Genomic DNA, 23363 nt, shown 5'->3' with positions numbered 1-23363 from the left:
TTTTCACATTGGCAATGCTTTTTCACGTTAATGGGCACAAACCTAATGGATTATTTCTTCATGATGTCCCAACACAAACTGATTAAGTTAACATAATTGTTTTTACAAATTCAATACAATACAAGTTGTCCCCCAAAAAACTCAATAATTTTGTTGATTCAACTCATTTTAAATAAGTATGTTGGGTGTATTGCACAATTAATATAATTATGGAATGTATTAACAGATTAAATCAATATATATATATATATATATATATACACACATACATGCAGTACTGAAGGCTAAGACTGGATGAGTTTTCAGGAGGTGGAAGTCGATAGAATCAGATAACAAATTCAGAGAGACAGAGATAATCTCTATAGAATCAGCTCTGGAAATGTAATGGAAGTTGGACCGGTTTAGGGAAAGGACAGGACGTGTCTAGTGTAATGTACTTATGATGTCGGGGCAAGTAATGAGCCTCCCGACATCAAGCAAATGAGGCTTTGATAATGTCATTCCCAGAACCAAGGCAATGGCCATACTTCTTTGGAAAGAAAGGAGGCATTGAAAAGAAGCGTGTGTGTGTGTGTGTGTGTGTGTGTGTGTGTGTGTGTGTGTGTGTGTGTGTGTGTGTGTGTGTGTGTGTGTGTGTGTGTGTGTGCGTGCGTGCGTGCGTGCATGTGTGTGTGTGTGTGTGTGTGTGTGTGAGAGAGAGAGAGAGAGAGAGAGAGAGAGAGAATGAGAGAGAACCTTCTGTAATGCATGGATCATTCTATATGAAAGTATGAGAACAAACTTCTTCCACTGCAAAAATATTTGTTTATTTATTTATTTGGGGATTTTAGTTATTTAGTCAGTTCTTTTGTTTGTTTGTTTGTTTGTTTGTTTGTTTGTTTGTTTGTTTGTTTGTTTGCTTTTGCTTTGCGGTTTGGAGATTTATTTTTTGACAATTTCATGTTGTTTGTTTTGCTATTTTTTTCTTAGCTTTTTATTGTTTGTTTTCTTTTCTTTGTCTTCTTTGGCTTTTCTTTTTTCATTTAACAAACATTAAAACAAGATACTTTTACTCGTATTAATGATGCATGTGTCTAATAATGATATAATGTTTAAGTCATAGTCTGAGCAAATCTAAAGCCACTATTTTTTTATTAAATAACATATAATACAGTGGCTTCACAGTGGCACAGTTAGTAGCATGATGGCCTCACAGCAAGAAGGCCACTGATTCTAGCCTCTGCGGGGTCAGTTGGCATTTCTGTGTGGAGTTTGCATGTTCTCCCCATGTTCGCGTGGATTTCCTCCGGGTCCTTCAGTTTCCTCCACAAGTCCAAAAACATGTGGTATACGTGAATTGGGTAAGCTAAATTGGCCAAAGTGTATGTGTGTGAAGGAGAGTATATGGGTGTTTCCCAGTGATGGGTTGCAGCTGGAAGGGCATCCGCTGCGTAAAACCAAAGACTATAGAATACACAAGACATGTCACGCATATACTTTTGAATATGGAAAAGTGCAACTGGAAATATGGCGAATAAAGCCCCACCTTCTAGTACAGGAGCCAATCAGCAATCGCTATAGAATGACAATTCTCCAGGGAAGGGGCTCAGACCAGACGTGATTTTGCAGATTTTGTGTGATGCGAACATTTAGAAATAAAAATACATGGATAGTTATTGTATAATTTTATTGGTTTTTCATAAAATGGAATGTAATCGTACGCCTGGCAAATAGTTTTGGAGAATTTGATGTTTCCCCATTCAAACAGAATGCCCGAGCATACTGCCTGAGAGACGTTTCCGAGATGGCTGCCGAGTGAAATGACTTGCCTTAAAGGGACTTTGAATAAGCTGGCAGTTCATTCTGCTATGGCGACCCCTGATTAATAAAGGGACTAAGCCAAAAAGAAAACGAAAAGAAAGATTATAAAACAGTAGCCACCCACTGGGACTTATCATTTAATTTGTTATTCTGGGTGAATATACTGTAAAATGTTAACAATCAGTAAAGTTTACCCATTCATAATGGTTATGTCCGTGTTGTTTTGTGATCATGACTATTTTTTTTTACTTTTGCCAGTCAGTCTTTCTCTCTCTTTTCTCCCACTTTCATCTCTACTGTTGCTTCCTATTGGCTCTCGCACAGCTGTACATCTGTTTGCTGTGTCCCCCTCGACATCATCATATTGTATCCAATCCGGCCGCTGCCACTGTGGCATAAAAGTGGTGACAGGACGCTACTTGTTGTGAGGCCCGGGACACTTTGAATTTCTGTGTTGTGTGTCAGTGAATCATTTCTATCCGTTCAGTCAGTGTTACATTTTGGTATATGTCTGCTTTTGCTGTCTATTCTCCATTTGTCCACTGTCAGTTTTACGCTCATCTGAGGTTGAAGAGGTATGAATGTCACATGACATACAGTACATTGTGCACACATAGACTTTGAATATCAGTTTTGTTAGACACACTAAGTTAGGAGCGAGCTAATTATTACTATCTTTTGTAAATAAAACTCACTTTATTGTTTATTCGTGATATTTTGTCCCCACTCGTTGATATTGTGGGTTTGCTCATGTGTTTCATCCAAAATTCATGTTACTCCCTCCCTACTTGACTGACCACCTTTAAGATTGTTAGCAATTGTTGCACCTTTAGCAAACCTCCTAATTCCTGCAGCACGAGGACTCTATGATTGTTTATGAGAGTCAAAAGCGGCTGATCTGTTTGGCGAAATATTTGACTGTGTGTCACTGCATCTCAAATTACTAAAATGATATAATGACATAGAGAAATCTCCACTGTGCTGAGCGAGAGCGCATGTTTCTAGTATGAATTAGTATGTATAGATCAGTATATTGTTAGTATTAACTGATATGTCATTAGTATGCCTTATGTGAAGTCAATGACATTTTTTTTTTTCAATGGAAGTCTATAGGACAGTTGCTAGGGTGTGGCTAGTAATTTGAAAGGTCATCATTGATTGGCAGATTGCTTCTGAGTTAAATGAGCTCAACCTCCTTAAGTCTGTATGACAGTCTGGTGCAAAGTTATGAGGTCATTCAGTTTGGTCCAATGTTAAGTCAATGGGACTTTTGAGAATTTTCCGGGTTAGTTTTAGGAAAACTGTTAGTTGGATCAATTGGAAAAGATATAGCAACCCGAGTCAGACCAGTTTGAAAGTTTGGTGTTAGTTTGATGGTTGTAGTATGAACGGTCTAGAACAGGTGTGGGCAAACTTGATCCTCGAGGGCCGGTGTCCCTGCAAAGTTTAGCTCCAACCCTATTCAAACAGACCTCCCTATAGAGTTCAAGTGATCTTGAAGACACTGATTAGTTTGTTCAAGTGTGTTTGACTAGTGTTGGAACAAAACTGCAGGGACACCGGCCCTCGAGGATCAAGTTTGCCCATCCCTGGTCAAGAAGGAGATGCATATAGCAATTAGTCTCAGAAGAAGAAGAAGACTGTTATGTAGTATAACAGTATGTTGGCTTTCTCAAGCCACTATAATAATGAATTGACATAATATTAAATATCAGGAAGTGATGAGGGTTGAATTAGTTGAATTTAAACTTGCCTTTCTAACTGTTAGACTTTACCTCAAACAATTGCAGGTATTGTTTTAACGTAATGAATTAAACCAGAAGCCATTCTCTTTAAAAAGCAAGGCTAGGTGGCAGTGACTTTGGACTGATTTGGTATCAGCAGGTTTGGAAAGCCAAATAAAGGTATCATTAGCAGGTCTGCACTTGTTATTTAAAACACTTTGATCTCAGTATGCCAGATGGAAAGCTATGTGGTTGTGAAGGCACGTTTGCGCTGTGATTTAGTGTCTGCTACTTATCAAACAGTTAGAAATGGCTATGTTTGTGCATGGGGCAACACAAAAACAAGGAAGCCAGTAGGACGTATGATCTTAAGTGTAAAAGAAATGAAGCAGGTGGGTCTGTGCTCTGAGAAAGCAAGGGTTGAGTAAGTTAAACAGGCTGTAAATGTGAGATCTCCAGCACAGCTTCAGTGTAGAGAGGCTGAGCAGATGCTCACAGAAGGCTGATCACAGTCAGAGAAACTGAGAGATGCATGTGCGATATGGAGATCTTGCTTGATGAATCTCAGAGGAAATGTCAGTGGATGCTCCAGTGACTCAGTGTGTTATCGCTCGCTCTTCTTTCTCTAGTTTTCAATCTCTTTGTTTCTATCTGTCAGATTGTCTCTTGCAGTGCTGTATTTCTGTTTTCTTAAAGCAACAGTTCACCCAAAAATTTAACTTTGCTATTATCTTTTAATTTGAGCTAATTGTTAAAGGGATGGTTCACTTAAAGCTGGACGTTTACACATTATCTACTCAGCCTCAAGTGGTTACAAACATTTATGTTTCTTTGTTGAACACTAAAGAACATATATTGAAGAAAGCTGAAATGTCTGTAACCATGAAAGTCGATGGTTACAGATTTATAGCTTTCTTTAAGATATCTTTTTTGTGTGTTTAACAGAACAAAGAAAATTGTTGAAACAAGTAAGAATGAGAAAATTATGACATAATTAAAATATTTTTTTTTTAACCAAATATTTTTCCTCTTTTATTACTTTTAGAGAAACCATTTAATGCCTACAGGCACTTTTAGAGTTAAAAGACCCATACAGGCAAAACTAAAATAATACCAGTAGCTCCTGATGAGACATTGAATGCTTTTAAAGGGAAATGATCAGTCTGTACAACAAACGTTTACAAAATTATTACTTTAAATTAAGCCTCAGCAGCTATCCTGAGCATGTTTAAAAGAGTCTGGAAGCTTCTAGAGTTGACACTGTTTCTTTACTTATTACAAAATGTGAAATGAAATTAATCTATAATTTAAAACTTTACAAATATTTAGAAAGACATAAAAATGTTTGTGTTAGTACAATTTTAGAAGATTTTTTCAACACATTTTTAAACATAATAGTTTTAATAACTCATTTCTAATAACTGATTTATCATATCTTTGCCATGATGACAGTAAATAATATTTGACTAGATATTTTTTAAGACACTTCTATACAGCTTAAATAGGTGAATGAGGTTAGCAAGGCAGGATAGGGTAATTAGGCAAGTTATTGTATAATGATGGTTTGTTCTGTAGACTATCGGATAAAATATATAGCTTAAAGGGGCTAATAATTTTGACCTTAAAATAGTTTAAAAAAAAATAAAAACTGCTTTTATTCTAGCCAAAATAAAACAAATAAGACTTTCTCTGGAAGAAAAAAAAATCAGACATACTGTGAAAATTTCCTTGCTCTGTTAAACATATAATTTGGGTAATATAAAAAAAAAAAAGAAAAGAAAAAAAAAGAAATTCAAAGGGGGCTAATAATATTGACTTCAACTATATATATGAATGTCATTTTAGTATATTTTAGTTATTTGTTCATGTATTTTTTATTTATATTAATGAATTATTATTATTATTTTGAACTATTATTAATGGTATCTATTATTATCATCATTCTGTCAATTTCTATGTATGGCCCTTGAAGTGAAGCTGAGATTAGGACCTTTTATAAAATTATATATAAACTATATATACTGGTTTTCTTTGCTTTTTTGTTTTGCAGAAAAATAAAAGCCCTTTGAGTGTGGAATGACCCAATGAGAAGTGTAATTAATATTCATTAGAGATCATTATGAATCAGTCAACTTAACTGATTGTTTGCACTGCACATTCCCCCTAAAGGTTAAATTATTCTGTGTACAGTTTATTATTATTTCATAAGCCCCAGCATGAAGCTCCTCTGTACTTTATCCGATTTGATGAAATGGTGGCTTTAGATTTGCTCAGACTAAGACTTAAAATCATGCAGCAGAAACCTGACTTTCTTATGCGCTTTGCAAACAGAGGTCTTTCATAGTAAAGCCAGCCATTATGCAGTGACTGAACTTATCCTTTTTTCCCTTATCATCCTTTTACAACAAAGCCTGTGTTGCTTGTCTGATTTCCTGACTTGAATGAGTGCGTGAGACTGTAAAATGCCTTAGCCGGTGCCTCGAATCTACGTTAACCAAAAAAGGCATTAAAAATATACTTATTACAACAACAACAACAACAAAAATATGGTTAAAAGTAAACCCTGCAACCGATAACTCCATAGGTCAGTCTTCCAGAGCAAAGTTAAACAGAATACAAGAACAGAGCTGTCAATCTCTCCCAGCGTGCTCTCCTTTTCAGCTTGTGTCATCAGCTGCAACTCAGGAAGCTCAAGATCGTGAGCGTGTCAGTCAATATGTTGTTTACTTAGTCAATCTAAGTAAATCTGCTCTGAACTCATACCTGCGGGCGCAACATTGATCCACTTGACCCGGGCGGCTTCCAGGTTTAATTGAAAAAGAACAGCTGAGACCTTTATGAATTAACTGCGGAAATCAATATCTGCAGAATACCACCCTGTAAACTCTGTCTTTCCACGTCGACCATAGCAGAGCTGCTACAGCAGGCAGGTTGTTTGCAGTTTTTAGAGTGTAATCAGATTACTGATTACTGTACAGGTATGCTGTGCTGTTTTATTACCGTGCTCGGCTGTCATCTGTTGCTTTTATTGGTTTTATGTCATTGTACTTTATAATTTAGATATTATTGACCACTAGCCATAGTAAATAACTACAGGTGGCTAATATTGTAACATAAAACTGTAATGCACTGTGGTATATAATGTCTACAGATGAACCTCTTGTTCCAAAAGGCGTGTTTGCTCTATGTAGGCAGGTTATAGTTCCTATATAAGTGGTTCCAAAACTAAAAGGTTTAACTTTGACTTGTTTTAGCACACCTGAAGTTTCTGGTGTACATAGTAAGAGCTTGATTGGCTGGTTCAGGTGTTTTTTGTGGTTGGAGCCAAAATCTGCAGGACACCGGCCCTTTAGGCAGGGATGGGCAGTATTTATAATACTATTAATGGGGTTTATGAAAATTGGTTAATATTTTGTATCAAAATACTTAAGGGTCTTATATTTTTGTATTTTAAAATATTTTGTAAGAAGTCTACATGATGACATCATAAAAATCGGGCTTCAGATCTGTGCTTTCTTAGTTATTTGCCTAGGCTTGAGATCGGAACAGAAACTTGATTGAGATGGTGGTCAATGCTTGGAGTATGAATAGAAATTATGCAACACACATAAAGAAAATAACTGACAAATGGCATGGGTAGATTTGGGAGCAAGTCAACAAATTACTGAAAATAATGCTAAGACCAGTAATATATAATGGCAGTATGGTGTACATTTCAACATCAGAATCTTTACTTAAGAAATGAGATGGAATATAATATCAGTCCCTAAGAACAGGCTTTGGAGCCTTCAGGACATAATCAGTCTCAGTGCTGCAGGTGGAAATGCAGAAGAACTTTAGAAATATAAAACACTTAAAGACTGTGTACTTGTGTTCACTAAGAGGGTAAACCGAGACACTTCCAGTTAAAGAAGAACTAAAACATCTTGGAAGAATGAGTATACAGTACAAATAATAATAGTTTTGGATGGATTGCTGACATAGATGCCAAGAAAATAAGACAAACAACATACCAAAAATTCCTGCAGTATAGTGGCGATATAATACTTGATAAACTGTATCAAATGCCAGAAGATGATCTGCAGATTAACTGTACTGTTAATGAAGAGATCTCAAAATGGCACAACACAGTATAGGAGACACAAATATTTAATAATACTCCAGTCAATACGGCAGCAGAATGTATATAAAAAGTTTATTTATAAAAAGAAATAACTCCATTTTTAGAGATATCATGTTTTAAGTTGTGCATTGAAGATTACAATTGCAAAAACATGATTTATGGAAATGACTAAAACTTGAGATTTTAGTAACTTTCAGACATCATGTTTTTACATTAAGTATTGAAGATTTCAAATGCAAAAAACTACATTTATTGAAAAAATAAAATAAAATAACCTCTTCATATTTCACCCTATAAATGTAAGACTGTTAAGAGATGGATGCCTAGCAATGGATGGAAACACAATAAAGAGATATAGTAATATATTCCAACTCATTATCTGCATTAGATGGTTTTTACAGCGATTAAAGAGATCATCTTCAAGTCAGGACTTTCCGTATGTAATTTGTGCAAAATTTATGCTAAAATGTAAGTCAGTTGAATGGTGAAGGGATTGATTAAAATGAATTGATGAAAGGTTTGCAAAAAAATGTCGTGCTCAAAATTGTTTTGTAGTATTTTCAAAATACAGTATTTTATGTTGATATATTTTTGGCTGCTGTATTTTGTAGTTTATTTTGATATTTGTAAAATTGGGGTATATAGTTTATTTTATTTTATTTATTTATTTTAAGTACATTTCAATGTATTTTTTCCATCCCTGCCTCCAAAAACAAGTTTGTACACCCCTATTATAAATAAATATGCAATGCTGGAAAATAGTGGTATTAATATTCTTAACGTAAACACAGAATCAGTACAGACGGATCAGTGCAATCACGTAACATACTTTTACAAATAGTTTTTCGTTATCATTATTCATTATAATCTGCATACTATTTATTAAATTACATATTATATTCTTTATATACTACATTTTATTACTAATTGTATGATTTAAATTGCTACATTCACAGTTATTTTGGCCATTTTTGCTTTAATTTAGTCATTTATGTACTAAAACTCTATTAGATTAGCAAGTTAAACTGACAGTTCACTCAAAACTTTTTATTCTGTCATCATTTCCTCACCTTTGACTTGTTTCAAACCAATTTGAAGTTGTTGTTTTTTTGTTCTGTTGAACACAAAAGAAGATATTTTGAAGAATGCTGGAAACTGATAACCATTAACATCCATAATAGGAAACAACTACAAAGTCAATTGTTACTTTCCATGCTTTTTTAGTATATCATGTACAACAGAAGAAGAAAAAACAACTCAAATTGGTTTAGAACAAGTCAACGGTGAGTAAACAATGAAAGAATTTCAATTTTAGGATGAACTATGTATTTAACATTCTAAGCTTATACAGCTTTTGTACATATAATTGTAAGGAGATAAAGCTGACTAAATAAAAAGTCCAGAATACATCGTGTTACTGTTTTAAAAGGTCAAAAATATATATATTGTTTTGTATAAACAGTGTCATGCATAGGCTCATGTTGGCTCTTTTTTGCATCTCCTAATTTAGAAGATAAAGGGTCCTGAAGTTTGCATAAAACCAGCAGTAAGAAACCAAATCAGTACTGCCATGCCACAGGGCCAGGTTGTGTACTAGGAATGACAGAAAATTGGTAGGATGTGAGTGAGAGAGAAGAATGTCAAGCTTTCAGGTGAAGGGATTGTTTGTTAGGCTGGTTTGGAAAGCTTGTCTTTGTATAGTGTCTGAAATGTCCTGAGGTGGATAAAGAGAGCCAGTCTGTCACACAGGGCTTGTAGATGCCTCAAGACCTATTAGTCGCTGGTGAATACTAGAACGGACAAGCGGACAAAAGAGTTGAAGCCTAACTTTCATTCATACTGTGCGAATGTGACCAAATATCTCAAATATCACACCATAGGGACTGCATGTGATGGAGTGCTACTAGAAGAATCCCATTATTGCAACATGCTTACCTCTAATAGCGTCACTGCCTCAAACACACATCATACAGCTTTAGATGAGCTTGACTCTGTAGGCCGGAGAGGTTCGATCCATTCAGCTCGAAGATGCACTCAATATTCTGTAGGATCTATGATGGATCATTTGTCCTGCAAATCAATGACATGGTCAACGCTTATTGATCAGAATGTTTGTTTTTTGAGTGTGTAGATTTCACTTACGTTCCAAGTAGCAAACTATCTGGAAAATAGCTTGAGAGTCTTGTAGAAGATAATAATAAATGCTTAAACCCCCCTCAGTTTAAAATGGAGCTACTGTAGTGCAGTTGTGTTGTAAGTTCAGCACCAAGGACAGCAACTTTCTCAGGCCCCTAAAAAGCTATGACATACTCACAGTAAATTATTTTTTGCTCTTGATTTAGATCTAAACAGATGTTTGAAGATGAGCAGTGGCGGTCTGTTGGGAGGCATCTCTGCCTTTCAACACTTCAGACATGTAAAATCACATCATTACACATCACAGTAAAAACTTTGGTTTTAATTAGAAGTTTTTTTTTCAGTTTTTCACTGTATATAGTTCCCCCTTGAATGTCTTGGACACACTTTATTTTGATGGTCTGTTTCTTGAGTTTAAGTTACATGCCAAATAATTCTCATTAGATTACAAGCAGGTTGGGGTTAGGGTTAGTGAAAGTTGACATGTACTTGCAAAGTTTCTTATAGTCAGTTAAATGTCTGTTGAAGGAGCAGTATCAACGGATATTAAGCAGACAGTCTACTAATACTCAAATTGACCATCAAAGAGTTCCCATGTCTTGAACAGAAGAAGTTATGTGGAAAACACTTCCATGTCAAAGAAGGAAGAGCCCCTGAGGGACACTTATCTCATCGCTAACACCAGCTGTAGAGTTTGGTAATCTGTTTTGAACTCCTGAATCCAAAGAAACATTTGGCTTGATTTTGTCTAAATTTATCTCAGATCTTTTTTGACTGCAATTTTAGAGATACTCTAAAAATACAAACAAATAAATAATTTTATGTTAAAAATGTGAAATAGCAAAATGCTATTATTTAATCCAAAGCATTCATTCATTTTTTAATAATTTTATTAACCTGAATCGCCACAACGAAATGAACCGCCAACTTATCCAGCATGTGTTTTACTCAGCGGATAGCCTTCCAGCTGCAACTTATCACTGGGACATAGCCATACACACTCAATCACACACATACACTACAAACAATTTATTTTACCCAATTCACATATATTGCATGTCTTTGGACTATGGGGGAAACCAGAGCACCCAGAGGAAACCCACGTGAACATGGACAGAACATGCAAACTCCACACAGAAATGCCAACTGACCCAACTGAGGCTCGAACCAGCGACTTTTTTGCTGTGAGGTGATCGTGCTACCCACTGCACCACTGTGACACCCAATTGAAAACATATAATTATTTTGTATTTTACGATCAAACGACAGCTTTAGTGCCATTATAATAAATACCTTTTTGTTTAACAGTTAAGTCTAAGGGAAGAAAAGTATTTGGGTCAAAATTATGACAAGTTTTTCCACTAGACATCCAAAACACTTCCTTACAAAGAGAAACATTTCAACCCTCGTAGAATTTAAGTTGTTTTAATGGTTTTAATAAAGATTGTATAAGTTGTAATGGAAAGTATAATGGTCCCTGTCAGTCTCTATTTGTAATGTGTTGTTGGCTTCTGTCAGTGGCCTAACTAACTAGAAACGGTTGAATGTTTGTAATTTTTTAAGCAGACTTGGTTGAAATCATTGCTTCTTGTGTGATGGTTTTGATGTTTTAGCAGGCTTAGCATATAGCTTATATGCTATAAAAGTAATATTTAATTTATTACAAATTTAAAAGAGTGTTTTAATATTTTTGACAATACCACAAAGCGTTATTGTTCTTATAAACTACTGTAACTTTTAAACTGGACAATGAAACTGGACTCTGAACACATAACAACACTACCACACAAAACGCGTTTCTTGTTGGTTTGGATGGGACGTAGCACATGGCAACTGTACTTTAATTTCTTGCACTAGCCTTCTTTGGGAAAAGAGGATGACTGTGGTATTTTGAAGAAACACCGTTTCTGATGGGACGCCGTCAATCCACGGACATGGACATACAAGTGAGCAAACACAGCCATCTTATAGACGTTTCATTTACCTATTTCCACATGTAAATGCAGCCTTGGCATGTTTGTCGCTAGTAACATAAACTGGTTTGTTTTGGCCAAGTTTTCTCTCAGGTTTTACTACACCTTTAAATGGCGCGAGCCTCCCAGTAAGGGGAAGGCGGGGTCGCGCGGCGCGTGTGTGAAAATCTCGTGATTGTCCAACAGTATCTCTGAGCGCGCGGCTCTCTGTAACTGCAAGCGAGCACAGAAAGAGGCAAGTGCACGCGGGTAAAACATCATCACAAGACCGCGAAAAACGTTATTTTAGTGGCGTGGACCAAACACACGGAGCCTGTTGGGAATGTAATGTGGATTATTGCGCTTTGGGATATTTTTACGAAAATTGAGGTTAGTCTGTTTGTGTTTTTTTGGGCACGGAATGAGTGGAAGCTAGTCAGGATGTGGGAAGTTCATTACTATTTACACGAGGTTGTTTTGTTTTTACATTGTAAATCGCGGATGTTGACGAATGTCACTTTTATTTCACTGAACGTGGCGTGTTCTCGTAATCAAAATAAATTGTATTCGCGTTGTTTCGCAGAGAAGCGCGATGACAGTATCAAACTACATTATATTTCAGGCTCACAATAAACGCAAATTAAACAACCGATTAAACTGTAACATACGTTTAGGGGGAGTTCATTCTTCTTCAAGGATAGCCAGACATTCTGTAGCGCACAGAGCACCATGTGGACACAGTAGTTTATTTCTCTCAGAGTTAACCGGTTTTTGAGACAATACATGAAACAAAATTAATAAACCAATATGTTCCTTGTTTAGTCGGTGTTTAAAAAAATATTTCGTTTATCTTTAAAAAGTTTGACAATATAGGCCTATAATATTCTAGTAGTATGTAGGAACGAAATAACACGCATGCCTTTCTCTCTCTCTCTCTGTGAACCTATAACAAACAATTTCGCGCGTTGATCTCTGGAGACCTGTGTTTTTCTTAATCTTTAGAAGTAGCTGTGAATAATGAATAAGAGTTCTCAGGTATCTGTGGAGCCCATGTTCAACTGCCAGTCAGGATAAACAACACGCATGCCCACTGCAGGTCCAACCTTGTGGATGCACCTAGACATGGACTGGTCAAATGCACAGGAGCGCAAAAAGTATTTCGAGTGTAAAAATAAAAATAATGCATAAAATGATTCCTATTTTAGTAAGCTTAATTTATTTTAAAAACGCACTCGTGTGGTTTAATTAGCTAGCCTTTTATATTTCACTATTATGATGTATTAGGTAGGCTATTTAAAAATAGACAGGGAATTTTTAAGCTGCATATCTATTTATATAAAAAATAATATATGCAATATTAAATAGGCCTGTTATTTAAATTAATATCGGCGGTAAATACATTTTTTGTGATTTGAAAATATTACTAACCTTTTTAATTTTTTAGATAATTAATTTCTGTTTTCATGCCACAATAATTGAAATGTCATGATTTTTGGAGCGTGCTTTTTGGGATATAAGATGCATATTAAGCTCTTCTGTCGCTTTGAAGTGCTCAAGTGAGTGCAGTGCATTATTAGAATATCTTAATTCAGTCTCATCAATTTGTAGTGGCTCGTTTAGATCTCCTGGCATTTAATAGACTTGGTAATAATCCACCATCACATACTCGCGCGCTCACACATTTTAAAGATAGGCTATTCGTGCTCACTTATCTAAATGCATTTGGTATTTTACCAAAATTAATATTAGGCTGCACGCACTGTATTTGTGTCTTAAGATTTTCCACCGTTGACAAATCCACACAGGCAGCATCCTTTGTGGTGGAATTGTCGGGTTAGATGATTCTCCTCAGCGCGGCCTTGTCACACACAAACACACACACACTTTCATCGACGAATTATTTCACAGTTGATGGGATTAAAAACGAACACGTATGTCGAAATTAAAATAATACATCATATATTTATTCGAGCGTGTTTAATTTCTCCTCGTCGCTTAAGTATAATTTCACCCTGTGGTGTTGTGTGACCTCTTTTGTGTGGGAAATAATGCAGTGTCCTTTCAGCAAAATGTAAATGGTTTTGTCGGTGTTAATTCATGTGCACATTTTCTTTGAAAATGTCTTATTTTATATAACTGAATTGTGCACTAATAATGTGCATCAATATATATTTTATTATTATTTCGATGTACTCAAGCACAATTTGGCATATTTATAAATGCCTCACACTTTTAAATCTTGCAAAATGCTATTTTAAAAACGAAAAAAGGAGCCTAAAATCTAAAATCTTAATATATGCGAAGCATATCATGCATTCTTAATATTTTTGTTAGGGTATGTAAGCATAATTATTGCATTTTTATAAAATAGATTGTTGCTTACAATTTATGAGTTTTCTGATAGTAACCGTTTACATTTATATTTTGTCGTTGTCCTGGGTTTTTGTATTATTTTGATTTCACGCGTGATGCTTTATAACCTCAATTTGCATATCTAGCCAACGCAGCCAAATTATCTTAGTCTAACTGAGGTATTTTCCATAGAGATAAACGAATTACAATAATGCAGACTCGAAATCGGAAGCTTCACAAATACACAGATGTATATTCTGTGCGCTGATATAAATGCTGCGATGCAAAATCTAATATATAGGCTACATTTAGATTTTAATTTTATTTACCGAACAGAAAGTGTTTTTCCATCTTTCCGTCTTTTTTCCCCTTTATTTTATTTTTATTTTTTGCTAACGAATATTGTTCTTTCGCGTTTAGTTATTTTTAATACTGTAAAATCGCCTTATTGTCTGTGTCGCAGAGAAGAATATTTCCTATTGGCGTTGTGTAATGCTCACCCTCCAAAACACTCATCGAATGTGCTCTGCCTTTCCAATACACCGCAGTGTGACGTGATCTTTCTGTCTTGATCAGAGCCCTATAAAAATGTACACACTCCGCACCTTTACATCATAGAAAATGGGTTATAAATCATATTAGTAATCTTTTGCTTTTTGCTTATAAGGGGTATTATAGTGAGAGTCATTATAGTGAACACCACCACATGCATGGTGTTTTTAGGCAAGGTGATGTAATGCTGTCAAGAACTGCTGCAGAACCACTCCTGCTTTAATCTTTTCACAAATAGCTGTTCCTCTGCAGTGGGTTGATTGGGGGTTGCTGGTGGTACCCGTGCCCACTCTGGGATGCTGGATGAGGCCAGGTAGGAGTCTCATGCCTCCCTTTCACCGGCTGGCAGCCCAGGAGGAGAGCACCGGACGCTGATGTCATCCATTTTGGCCCATCTCTACCTCGCCCACACCTCCGCTCCACCACACGGATGCTCGACAGCAACCGTGTCACGTATGGAGCTGAGCGCGCTGAAATGGCGTGCGCCTCCTCCCTAAGCCTCCATGATATCATCGGGGTGCACTGGAGGACATTTTGTCGCAGCTCTTCTGGTGTAATGGCAGAGCGTAATTGAGGCACCTGTGGTAAAACCCAGCTTTGTGTGTCTGATGAATGGCTGGGCCTGTCGTCATTAACCTGCCCCCCTTCCACCATTACACCTCCCTCTCGCATTCGCTGACTTTTTAAGCTGGCTCCAAAATGCAGGGGTTTTATTTTGTTGTGGTGTCGTGTGCCGTTCCCAGTGGGGTGTGTCAATCACATATCAATGAGGACAATGATGTGCTCAGTTTAGCCTTTTCACCTCTCTCCTCCTCTATGCAAACTCTCGCTTGACAAAAAAAAAAAAAAAAAAAAAAAAGAGAAAGCACACATGCATATTTTGAGGTGTGGGTGCAAGCCAATGTGGAGTATCTGTTACAAGCTTGCAGTCTCTGGCTCTTTTTTCCCTCTTCAGCTGCAGCAGGCAGAGCTCTGACGGCATGCATTGTGTTTCGGCTTGGTTGAATCGCGTGGGTTGGTAGCACTATTGTCCTGCCGTACCTGCTGCCTACGCCTCTGGCAAGGACACGGGCAATATTAGATGTCTATTAGGTTACACCTCGCATGTTGCCATGTAATTGGAGCCTATTCATTTATGCACGTAGGGGACACATGTTAAGAGGAGGCAGAGCTGCGTTTTGCCTTCACAAAAGTCTTACTAATCTGTGTTGGTTCTAGGCCAGACATCAACTCAGTATGTGAATCTTCTCTCAAATTTGAAGAACTATACTGGGTGTTTGGGTTGTGCTTGAGGATTTTAGATCGCAAGGGCATAGGTTTGCACTTGACATTGGGGATGGGTGAATACAATCCCCCACCGCACCTGTGTATGTATATATATATATATATATATATATATATATATATATATATATATATATATATATATATATATATAATTAAGTTAAATTAAATAGTCCGGCCCATAGCCAAGGGAGGTTCGGGTGGTTTGAAAGACCAAAATTTAGATTATTATTACACTTAAATTTTTCTTTTTATTCAAATGGCCAAATTCTAACTACAGAAAGTTGAATGTGCTGGCCAGTTTGTCATTTGCCTATAGGCTTCAGTTTTTATTTAAAACCAGTTTTAACCTATTTCTAGAAAAAAAAAGGAAAAAAAATTAATGATAGACGATAATACATTTGTATTTTAAAAATAAGTATATTTTACTATATTCTTCTTCTAAATTTTCATTATTTATAAAACTGTAGTATAAAACGTACAGTTTAAATGCACATTTGTAAATACACACTTAAAATAGTATGGTAAAGTGCATCAAAAAGTGTGGTTATAACCATCCCAAACAATCCAGCAAACATTTGTTTTTAAAATGTCACTAAGATGGTATATTTATACCTCATAATTAAGCATAAAATTAGGGGAATAACTGCAAAAAAAATAAAAAATGTTTTTCATAAACCAATAACCAACCCTTTTAAAAATCTGTCTATGGGCCTGATAGTGTAATGTTAAGAGAATGTTTATTAACCGATAAAGAGGCAGTATAATATTAGTTTAATATATTAACATATAAGATTTCTGTTTATTTTAGCCATAGTGCAAATGAAACATGTCACATATATAGGTATTAATAACAATTGGAGCACAGACTGTAGTTTTCTGACAAATTCTTTCAACCAAAATTGGGCATGCAACTGAGAGATTGGATGAACTGGCAGGTGTCATATTATTTTACATATACATATTAGGCTATTCACAGACTATATCAGCCTTCTGTAACGATAGACTGTGCATTAAAATGGGAAAAAAAACATGAGCATTAACACCATCATGATGATGGACTAGTAGCGAACTTGAGTTTAAGTGACTTACACTTTCGTAAAAAAGCTATCTTTTATTTATTTATTTATTTATTTATTTATTTTTATTTTTTTGCTGCTGCCATCCTTACTTGTGTGTGTCGCTAACCTCACACACCTCTTTCTTGCATGGGAAATTATCTCACAGTTTTGACGCTGCTTGTATCAAAACATTTTACAGCCTCTCGCATGACAGCAGGGAAAGGCTCAGCCAATCACAATGTTCATATGTGTTTGGAGGGTGGTGCAACTCGAGGAAAGATCATGATTTAGCCCTTTCTGCATGTCTTGGTTAATGTTGATAGTGCCATTTTGTTTTTTTTTAATATGTATTTTTAAGTGAACTAAATTATTGGGGACATTTCAATAGTTGGTGGATGTTGGATGTGGATGTTGGATCCCCTATCCTTTAATTTATTCTATATATTATTAGTGCATGTTTAAATGTGAAATTTGTCATTTATGCGATGCAATTATTATTTTTTGTTCAAATTACAGGACCACACCTATTGTAAATAGATTTTTTTATTAGATAACTGTGCTGTTCCAAATTTGTAGTGAGTCCTGCTACTGTGTAGACATTCTGCAGAAAGTCTTTTAATTTTCCACACCATCAGATAAACATGGACTTGCAGCTGTTGAATAATGGTGATGTTGTTTACACTAGATGACAAATAATAGAAAAAATATATATATATTTTTTTTGCAAAATGTTAACTTTTTGATTATATGATCAAGAGTTTCATTTAATGGAAGTGTAAAATAAAGCCTTTTTCATGGTTTTAATAGTGAAAGTGCACCGCATATTTTTTGTTAAATGTATACTTCTTTGTTTTGTGCATACACTAGATTTACTAACACAACTGTGCATTTGTTTGTAATTTGATGCTTTTCTATTTTGACAGCTATTGTGCGCTAGATGAGGCAGAGTAACCACATGGACTACATTACCCACATGGCATCATGCAGACTGTGCTGGTTTCCTTAAATACAAAAAAAGTCCGACCTGGAGGACCTGTCTGGATGATTGAGGTCTGAGGAGATACTAGAAGAAAACAACACCTCAGCAGACACACAGAACCTCATCTGCTAGTCTTCTCAAGTCGATTCATTCCAGGAAGCGAGCAAGAAGAACCTGATTGTCGCCTGAAAGAGATTGGATTGTTGTGCAATGTCATTGGCCTTATGACTGTTATTTAAGACTGTTCTCCTTATTAAGTCCCTCTCCTCTTTTAGGATACTTTTTTTTTCCGTTTCACGCTGCGTTGACGATCTCACCTCTTCTCTAGTATCTCTGGGCATATCGTGGGATGTACTTTGGATTTACTGACCTTTGAACCAAAGCGAATTCAATGATTTCCTTCTGTTCAGGATAATAACCCCAAATCTCCAGCACTTTTACAATGAATTTCTTCAGATTTCCAGTCCAGTTGCAGCTGCTGATCAGTACTGTGCTTGGGCCCTGCTTGGGCCTGGAGTTTACAGGGTTGCAAGGCCAGTGGGCACGCTATCTCCGCTGGGACGCCAGCACCAGAAGTGACCTCAGCTTCCAGTTCAAAACAGACGTGTCCACTGCCTTAATCCTGTACTTTGACGATGGCGGCTTCTGCGACTTCCTGCAACTCATGGTGGTTGAGGGGAAGCTCCAATTGCAGTTTAGCATTGACTGCGCCGAGACCACTGTTGTATCGGACAAGCGAGTCAATGACAGCAGCTGGCATTCTGCCACCCTGAGCAGGTACAACCTGAGAACTGTGCTGGGTCTGGATGGAGTGAGCAAATGGGCCGAAGTGCGGCCACTGAGGCAGTACATGAAGATCGTTAGTGACCTCTTCCTGGGCGGAGTCCCTCAAGATATTCGCATTTCTGTGCTCACTCTCCCGACAGTGAAGGATCTTCCGCCGTTTAAGGGAATTATCAGGGAACTGAAGTACAATAGCAAGGAACCTATTCTACTTAGCAGCCAGAGGGTCCGCATGGACATCGAGGGGATCTGCATGGAGAACCCATGCGAAAACGGAGGGACGTGCTCTGTTGTAGATGGGGAACCACTTTGTGATTGTTCTAAGACGGAATATGTTGGCCGATTCTGCAACGAAGGTAAATATATGGTTTATATATCAAAGCAGATACAGTGTAAAATCTTTAAATTTATTGGCAAAGGTCTAACTCTACTTGCTGAAATGTGAATAATGCTTACCAGAATCCTACATCCTCAGCTGCTCCATGCTACTGAAGTTTGATTCTGAGGTCCTGGTTAATGACATCTCTTAACTTGCCTACAGAAAGCTGCCCTGTTCTGTGCATTTGGCAGGTGTTATTGTGCAGGGAAATTCTTGATCTGCCACCTCTATTCCCCCATCGCTTCTTACGATCAATTGAAATCGAATGTCATTGAAATGCTCTACTAGCAAAGCCTACGTTTTTACCTCTGTAAAGCACTAAGCTGTTTGTTTCTGGCAAGCGTTTTGCGGTTATGTGTGTGTGTGTGTTAATCGCACCCTGCTGAGGAGGTGGGGTGTTACGAGGATGTTAAGGTGCCTTTTCAGATCCCTTGGTTGTTTTTCTGAAGTGGCCATTTTAGTTTCTCTGGGGATTTGAGGAGGCCATTTCACAGCTCTGGGTTTTGTTGTTGCACCTCTTCAACAGAGAATGAATCAGAGACGGGGGATAATTGCCTATTTTAAACATGTCAATTGCAATTCTTTATAATGTCATTACTGCTTTTCCCGGAGAGAGAATTTTATGGCCACCCAAGTCATTTCTTATACAGATCTTATGCTTTGTTCAACATTATTTTGGTATAATAACAACTAAATAAAATTTGCAGAAGAAAAATCACAACTTTGAGTTCTTCCCCATGGAAGGCGTTTTAGATCCTGATAGATGATCCTGATGGTATTGAAAGGTACATCATGAGTTTTTTCCCCCCATATTTCTTTGCTTCTTTTACTTTAAATATAGCATCTGGAGTGCTTCAAATGCTAACAAAACAATACAAATTACTTTTAATTAGTAGAAAACAGTTGCAGAAATGAGTGCCTGTATATCCTGCTTTGATTTCCCCTTGTGATTGGAGTGTTTAAGCTGGGTGATTGATCGATGATCATTGCTCTGAGTCCCTTGAGTTGTTACCCTCATTGTAGACACAACCTATCTTGCGATTCACTCCTTAATTACACAATTATCCAATGTAATTGTATTGTTAAAGTCTATGTACTCTAACATTTGTATGTTTGTGTATTTATATGTATGGCCAGTTTCAGAGCGCAAGAGAGAATAAAAGAAAGTGGTATGCATTGAAGAGCGATCACTAGGGGTGGATTTATAGGCTGTAAAGAGAACAGAGTTTTGGGCTTGATTTACAGCCGTTGTTCCTCTCCATCTTGTTTGGCTGACTGGGTTCTGCAGTCCACTGATAGGAGCTGAAGCCAGACGTAAAAGCAGCTTTGATGGCTTTGAATGTGGGAATCAGTTCAGCCAATCATAAAAGAATAAATAAACCTTTTTTAGAGGCTATTAATATTGGTGCACAGGGGCAGCCAGAACTTAAAGGCTCCGCTGTGCAGTTTGTATGACTACCAGTGAACTTTTCCTACTGGCATCACTTACAAAGCCAAATCAAGACCAGTATTGTGAAATTGCACGTTAATGCATGACATAATGTTGTTGATAACAACATTACGAAAATCCACTAAACAATCTTAATTCCATCTTAATCTTGTGTCTTCAGGCTTTTGAAACATCTGTATGTGTAATAAATATCAGGTCAGAGCCATATGGCAAGCTGGTCTGAAGTGTTAAGCATTAGCCTTACATACGTTTGACTGAATCCAATTGCCATACCAGTGGCATCAACAATCTGACGCTCCTCTTGATGGCCAGATGGCTAAAATGGCCTCGGAACCGTTTTGCGTTGCTGTGGCGTATGTTCCTCGCTCTGTGAAAATCGTGATAGCCACGGTGCTACATCATTTGCGAAAGCGCGTAATCTTTTGGCGGATTAGAATAATAAACATTTGGCAGCCAAGCAAACTCTCAATCTGTCTTCCCATGTGGATGGGCTCTGAATTGGTAAGATGAGGTTTAAGCCGGCCACTCTTTACAAATCTCCTTGTTTATTTATTTATTTTTAATATAAACAAAGTAAAATTAAAAAATGCATCATGGATATGAGGAACATGTTTTTTTATTTTTATTATTCTACAAAAATGTAATGCGTCATACTGTTGTGAACATCACACAGTAATGTAAATAAAAGACAAAATAATACTACAGAAAAAAAAGTAATACAAAGAAAATAAACATATTAATTAAGGAGTAATGCACCAATATGATATTTAATAAGCAACTATTTTTCAATATTTGACAGTTGGTCATAAATTTAATATTTTTCTTTGAAAATAAATGTGTTTTGATGACGTTTTAAATAAGCACAATTTAAAAACATGTACTATGGTATAATGTTGCCATGTACTGTATGGCTAGTTTATCGCTACAATAAATCAATTTTTTTTAATAGAGGTCCATTAAATAAGTATAAAAACAGGTTTATTTATTTATTTATTTATTTATTTATTTATTATTATTATTATTATTATTATTATTATTATTATTATTATTATTATTATGCAGAAGTTCTGCTCAGTTTTTATTGTTCTAGCTGCGTTATGCAAGTAAATACAAAATTATCAAAGTCTAAAAAAAAAAATAGCATGTCACGATTTTATTAAGTTCGATGAGATTCTACCTGTAGATGAACATCTATGTTGATCCTAGAACATTGTTTTTGTTTGAAAATGTAATCCATACCTATTCCCTACCCCTTAACCCATCTATAACTATAAAATAATCCCAAAATCAGAGGGCAATAATAGTTGGTTAACAATCACGTATAGAAGTTCATAAACAAGCCTAAATTTAACATAAACTGTAAACCCATTCCTTAATTCTGATTGGCTGATTGGAATCTTGTTCTAGGATAGACATAGATGTTAATCTTGGAACATGGTTGGTGAAACCGGATTGGCGAAAAAAATATATATATATTGCGGTGATTTTGTTTGGTGAATTGGAAATATTTATGTAATTCATTTTGTTGTATAATGAGAAACCATCTTATGTGACTCTGTTGCAGGGATCCCTAACACTGACATAAATCCAGATTAAACTAGTAAAACCCTCAATCACTTGTTGCTTTTGCGAAATGTTCAGCACTGTTTTCAAGAAACTAGGTCATCAAAGAAGGCTGACAGTGCATGCAGACAATTGTATTCCAGCCAGACATCAGAACTTCAGCACAGGTCGACTCAAGAGCCGAACACATCAATCAAGCCACCATGGCACTCACATCCAGACTGTATCTCAGCATTCCCCGCTCTCCAATCACATCCTAATACTTTCCCCATCCAGGTTAATGCATCTCATCAGTGGACTTAATGTCCTGTACCAGCCTTTAACAAGCACGGCAGACAGACACACACTTACACATTGGAACGTGTCCCGAAAATGAGCGACCATGAGAGACAACATATTGCATTTTCAGCCAGTGCAGACATCAACACATACAGGACTAAATTAATGTCTAATGTAGCTATAATTACTCTGCACTAAAAGCATTTCATGGAGGCAGACCCCATCAGGGTTCCCTTAATCTTCTCTACTAGCTGCAGTTTGTGTGCACTGGCAAAGGATAAATTGGTTCTTCAGCATGTCGGTCGGTGTCTAAAACTAAAATATCTTATAAAGATTTTCCTTACACTCCAAAAATGATTACCGCTACTTGTTAAAACTTATTTGTTTTAAATGAGCTGAAATGACACAATTCTTGTAATTTCTTTGGCCAATTTACTTGTTTTATGTCCAGTCCACTTAAATTTGTAAATCATTAGGTTAACTTAAGTGTTTTGTAACCAAACTATTAAACATATACTTGTGGAAGGCTCTATTTGTAATGTTATTAGACAACAATTTTTATCTGGAGAGACTTTTAATTAAATATTTTAAAATGGGAATGGAAACTGTACAATTTTTTATCAAAAGTAAACCTTAAACTGTTTTAGATTTTTTGTTATATATTATCATTATTATTATTATTATTATTATTATTATTAATAATGTATTTACCTTGTGTATTATTTATTGCAGTTGATGGCTTTTAATTGTTAGAATATTTTTATATTTATAGAAAAAGTGGTGTTTATGATTGTTCTGTTTTTTTGCCATGACATATAAATAAAATCTAAATTCTCTCTGCCAAAAGTGTTTTGTGTTAGGACAACCTGAAGGAATTGTGTTGGTCCAACTACGTGATTAGGAGATTAGTTCCCAGCATGCTTTACATCAGATTAAATTAAGATAG

The 23363-nt window shown here is 36.2% G+C and overlaps 1 protein-coding gene across 37 annotated transcripts in view; it reads left to right on the top strand.

Annotated features, from left to right (window-relative positions):
• The first annotated feature begins 11949 nt into the window (after nucleotides 1-11949).
• The window catches only part of nrxn3a (neurexin 3a), a 546850-nt gene continuing 535436 nt past the window's right edge, over nucleotides 11950-23363 (top strand). For all 37 annotated transcript variants that reach the window (XR_015512694.1, XR_015512693.1, XR_015512692.1 and 34 more), the window contains exons 1-2: nucleotides 11950-12125; nucleotides 17908-19102. Coding sequence is in view for 32 of the 37 variants with exons in the window: in XM_087289302.1 (XP_087145428.1) it covers nucleotides 18406-19102 (697 nt within the window). In the remaining 5 variants the exon portion in view is untranslated. The remainder of the gene's footprint in view (nucleotides 12126-17907; nucleotides 19103-23363) is intronic.

Source organism: Danio rerio, chromosome 17, assembly GCF_052040795.2.
Source record: "Danio rerio strain M-AB ecotype USA chromosome 17, GRCz13ab, whole genome shotgun sequence".
Lineage (NCBI taxonomy): Eukaryota > Metazoa > Chordata > Actinopteri > Cypriniformes > Danionidae > Danio > Danio rerio.
Note: the sequence above shows the minus strand (reverse complement) of the source record. Positions and strands in the feature narration are given on the sequence as shown.